Here is a 4,882-nt window from a genome sequence, read left to right as displayed (position 1 = left end):
GTGGCTTTCCTCGTTTAGGCTTTCTCCTGGTCAACGCTGATCAAGAAGACCTATGATCGATAGTTTTTTTTTTTTCTGCCGTGACTCTTTCGCCTAATTTTTTTTTCTTTCTTTGAACAAGGAAACCACGATCATGTATTCTCTAATAGCCTTCTTTTTAAAACGGCAAATTATGCTTCAAAGGATATTTTGGCTGCTATTTCTATCTGGGCTTATGAACCCGCTGAGTCTTCTGTTAATGTCCTAATATTATTGGTGGTGGTTAATGGGTGGGATGGAAGTTTACTCTTATTTTCTGCTGTTTCTATTACTACAGGCGATGAGGATGATGATGATGATGATTATGGTGATTACCATCATCATCATCATCATCATCATCATCATCATCATCATCATCATCATCATCATCATCATCATCATCGTCGTGGTGGTTGTGGTGGTACAAATATTGGTTTCAAATTTTGGCACAAGGTCCATAATTTCGGGGAGTGGGTAAGCCGATTACTTCAACCCCCAGTGTATAACTGGTACTTATTTTATCGACTCCAAAAGAATGAAAGGTCAAGTCCACCTCGGAGGAATTTGAACTCATAATACAAAAGCGGACGAAATGTCGCTAAGCATTTTGTCCGACGTGCTAACGATTCTGCCAGCAGCCCACTGTAGTGGCATTTGATATGCACCATGACCATATCTGCTAAAGATTCTTCTTCCATTGACGTTACACATCACAAATCATATATTACTCCTTTATTGAATCTGTAAGATTTATTGGTGTTTTTGTTGTAACTATCAGTCTCGTTAGAACCAGGATCGATCGCATCGACAAATCTCTTCTTAAAATTGCTGACCTTATGCCTAAATCAGAAAGCCTTAATATAAGGTCCACTTAACTTCAAATCCCGCCGAGGCCAACTTTTCCTTTCATTCTTTTGAGAGTCAATAAAATAAAGTCCCAGTTAATTTCTGGGGCCGGTGGTATCGACAAAACCCCTTCAAAATTGCCGCTCTTATATCTAAACAGGTTCCAACTTTCGGCACATGGCCAGCAGTTTCAGGGAACGTAGTAAGTCAACTACACCGACCCTAGTGCTTATTTGAACCCCGAAAGGATGAAAAGCAAAGTCCAGGGCAGCGGAATTTGAACTCAGATCATATAAAGACGGACGAAGTGGCTCTAAACATTTTGTCCGGCGAACTAACGATTCTACCAGTTCTCAGTCTTTCAAATCAATTTCATCTTTTATCCTTCCCTGATCCATAAAGGACGGCGTCAGTTAATTACTGAGGTCAATGCTATCGGCAAAATCCCTCCGTTCAAAATTGATAAACTAATGGTTATGCTAGAAACAATTATTGTAAATGGAATGGATTGTCAGAAACCATTAAAGCGCGAGCAGAACCGAGCGATGTCTTGTCTCCTTTCCTTACGTTCTGAATTCAAATTTTACTGAAGTGAGTTTTGGTTTTCTTTCATCAAAGGTCGACAAATACCTCTGAAGTAATTGGTTCAATATAACCGACTGTTCTTCCCGTTCCCCTCCACAAATCTTTAATCTTGTTCTTATATAACAAATCATTATTAAAATATATGAAGCCGATGATCTGGCAAAATCGTTAGCATGCCGGACAAAATGCTGAGCGACATTTCTTCCATCTTTACATTCTGAGATCAAATTACGCCGAGGTCGACTTTACCTTTCATCCTTTAGGGGTCGAGAAAAATAAGTCCCAATGAAGCGCTCAACCCTCCCCTCCAAATTGCTAGCTTTGTGCCAAATTTTGAAAGAATTATTAAGGGATGTGTTTATTATAGTTTTCATTATTTCATAAACACTTTATTCATCAAAGTACAAAAGCTCCGCTGTTTCTGATTATTTAATTCCAGGTTTGCTGATGACGTCGGCAGGGAATGCAGAGATTAGTTTCGTGGCGGCAGGTATACATATTATCTTACTTAAATAAATCTTCCCTCAAAACGTATCACTTACTGCATTTCTGAGAATTTATTAATTTCCCCCTTTACCTGAACTTTGCTTTTTTAAGACAGAATTCCGTGTGCGAGCGTGTGTGTGTGTGTGTGTGTGTGTGTGTGTGTGTGTGTGTACGTGCCTGCACGCACGTGTACGTGTGTGGCAGAAGCGTTAACTTGTCGGACAAAATGCACAGCGGCATGTTTTCCGGCTCTTTACATCCTTTCGGTGCGAATTATATAAGTACGAGTCGTGCACTACCTCTGCAGAAAGATAAAGGAACTGAACTACATTTCATAAAGTGTTTTGTACGGCCCTCCTCCATACTGTTAACTTCTTTCAAGGTTACCTTATTTCAGTCTATCGCTGTACAGCACTGTTTACAAAACGGTAAGAAAAGAAAAATTAACGAATTATTTTAGGTTATAAATATTTGATTAATTTATGAAGCTGGCCTGTAACCTTTTTAAGCAAAACTTTTGTGCATATATAATAAATGTAATGATCGACTTTGGAAAGATGGAATGTATATAAGTAGATGTGTGCGTGTATGTATATTTCTGTGTGTGTGTGTGTGTGTGTGTGTGTGTGTGTGTGTGTGTGTGTGTGTGTGTGTGTGTGTGTGTGTGTGTGTGTGTGTGTGTGTGTGTGTGGTAGAAAAAACTTATAGCATGCAAATTAGTATCTTCCATTCCCTGAAGCGACTAGACTCGATGTATATATGAACGGATTGGCTACTTGTTTTTTGGGGGTGGCTTAAGTGATGTACACACATCTAATGAGACCCTTGTAAGGTTCAAGACAGCTCAGCGTTTTCTTTTTGTTCTTAGAAGACATTCAAATTTTCTAGTCAAGTAGTATGTATATGTGTATGTATGTTTACATGCTTATATGTGTGTGTATGTGTGTATACACACACGCACACTAACTGAGCGTCATTTTCTCGATATATTTTCATCACTACTTTCAAATATTGTTGATTTATTAATTAAGATATATATGATTTCGCTTATTCTATTTTCTATTATTCTAGGAATAGCCACATTAGTATCGTGTTTCACGGGGATAGTAATTGTGGTGCTCGAGAGAAATGTCATGGTACGTTCGAATTCAAAGCTGTCCACATCCCGATCAATATCGATGTCTATGGGTCGGATGAGTCAAGGCAAAACGAGAAGTCTTTATACTTTGAATGACTTAACGCTAGAGATATCACCAGACGCAGATTGTCGATACAGAGCTGAGAGCAACATATCTGATGTGTCAAGTTTTCTATAATATTGAAATAATATCTCTAGTCACAAACCATCTTCCATACGTCGACTCTGTCCTTCATTCCTCTGGTACCTGCATATTTCCATATCTAACGTACTTTATCCAAATCAAACGAACATAATCGGAAATATTATTGTCCCTAATATATGTATTTCTACATTCACGGTGACAGATATACGAGGTAGAAAACAGCTATTGTCTAATTTTCGGTTTCCTTCGAAAATTCTACATCAGAAATTTTTCTTATAGATTTTGTTAAGCCAAGTAGCGCCTGTTTTCTCAGAAGGAACTTTGCAACAAAAATTTCGTATATTGACACATCAGAAAAAAGAAAGCGTCATCAGATATCATCTCCAGAAACTTTGAAGGAATTCGCTGCAGTACCGACAGACAACGTTGTAACAAGAAACGCCAAACGGAATAAAATCTAAAAGTCACTTTTCCCTTCTTAACGGTGTTAGAGCATCGGATAAAATGCATTGCGGTATTTGTTTTAACACTGTGTTTGGAGCTCAAACCTGGCAGAGCTCAAATATGCCTTTCATTCTTTCTGGGACTATAGCAAAAGTAAGAATCCTAGGCAGAGGAATGGCGAACATTTATGAACGTAAGACTTGCTATTTTGAGAAAATTGTTCTGGTTATCTACGTCAAAACGTCAAAAATTCAACTCGGTCTTACTAGTAAACTTAATTCGTCCCTCGAATTAAACTCATCACATGACACTTTGACAATCTTTAGAGGGACCGACTGCTTTACAAGCATTCAGATCAGACCACCCTTTGGGAGATACATTCCTATCATCTTCCCTTCTTCCCATCACTCTTGGAAATTCTGTAATGGATATTGAGCACTATTTTCTTTACTGAATAAAAGGCTTAAAAAGTCACAAAACATACATACGAAAATATCACATGAATAAAAGAAAATTATGAAGATTAAAATGCATAATATTTTATTGTTCTAACACAATAGACTTTACATATCATTAAGTATACTAAACACTACAATTGAAATTGTTGCAGCATTTTAATACCAGATAAGTTATTTCTGTGAACTGAATATGGCTTCCTCGTAAATTTCTTGTACTTCCTCTTATATTATCGCGGAGAAAAATTTAAATAACACAGGGAAAAGCAACAAACACTGGCTCGTGAGCTTAGTAACATCTGCTATGTTAATTTTTGTTATTTTTGTTATTTTCATTTGTTATTTTTTTTTCAGTACCGTAAACTGGCAGAATAATTAGCGAGTCAGATAAAATGCTCAGCAGCGTTTCTTTCGGCTCTTTAGATTCTGAGCTCAAATCCTGCTGAGAACAACTTTATCTCTCATTCTTTCGGATGGAAGATAAAGTTAAGAATTGTGGTCTTTTTAATCGACTTACTTGCCCGCTCCTCTCAAAATTGTTGGTCTTGTGCCAAAATTAAAAAGGATTATTTATCATGTGCTTTTGTGTCGAAAGCACAATTAAACATCTTTGGACATAACGAAACATCCCAAATGTGAAAGCCAGAGCGAGAGAGGAGAGTCCCAGCACCCGGCTGGCAGCCATTTACAGATAAGGGCGCTGCAGTAACTTTAAACTAAGTGCTTTGCTCAAGGATACATCGCTATGCTCTGTCGGATATTGAA

General features: G+C 37.7%; 1 protein-coding gene across 1 annotated transcript in view; it reads left to right on the top strand.

Annotated features, from left to right (window-relative positions):
- Window positions 1-4,391, top strand: part of LOC106878691 (monocarboxylate transporter 9) — a 34,165-nt gene extending 29,774 nt beyond the window's left edge. The window contains exons 5-6 of the mRNA XM_014927973.2: window positions 1,889-1,939; window positions 3,007-4,391. Of these exons, the coding sequence (XP_014783459.1) occupies window positions 1,889-1,939; window positions 3,007-3,251 (296 nt within the window). The 3' untranslated portion in view covers window positions 3,252-4,391. The remainder of the gene's footprint in view (window positions 1-1,888; window positions 1,940-3,006) is intronic.
- The last annotated feature ends 491 nt before the right edge of the window (window positions 4,392-4,882 follow it).

This window comes from Octopus bimaculoides, chromosome 9 (genome assembly GCF_001194135.2).
Source record: "Octopus bimaculoides isolate UCB-OBI-ISO-001 chromosome 9, ASM119413v2, whole genome shotgun sequence".
Taxonomy (NCBI): domain Eukaryota; kingdom Metazoa; phylum Mollusca; class Cephalopoda; order Octopoda; family Octopodidae; genus Octopus; species Octopus bimaculoides.
This window is presented reverse-complemented; position numbering and strand designations above follow the sequence as displayed.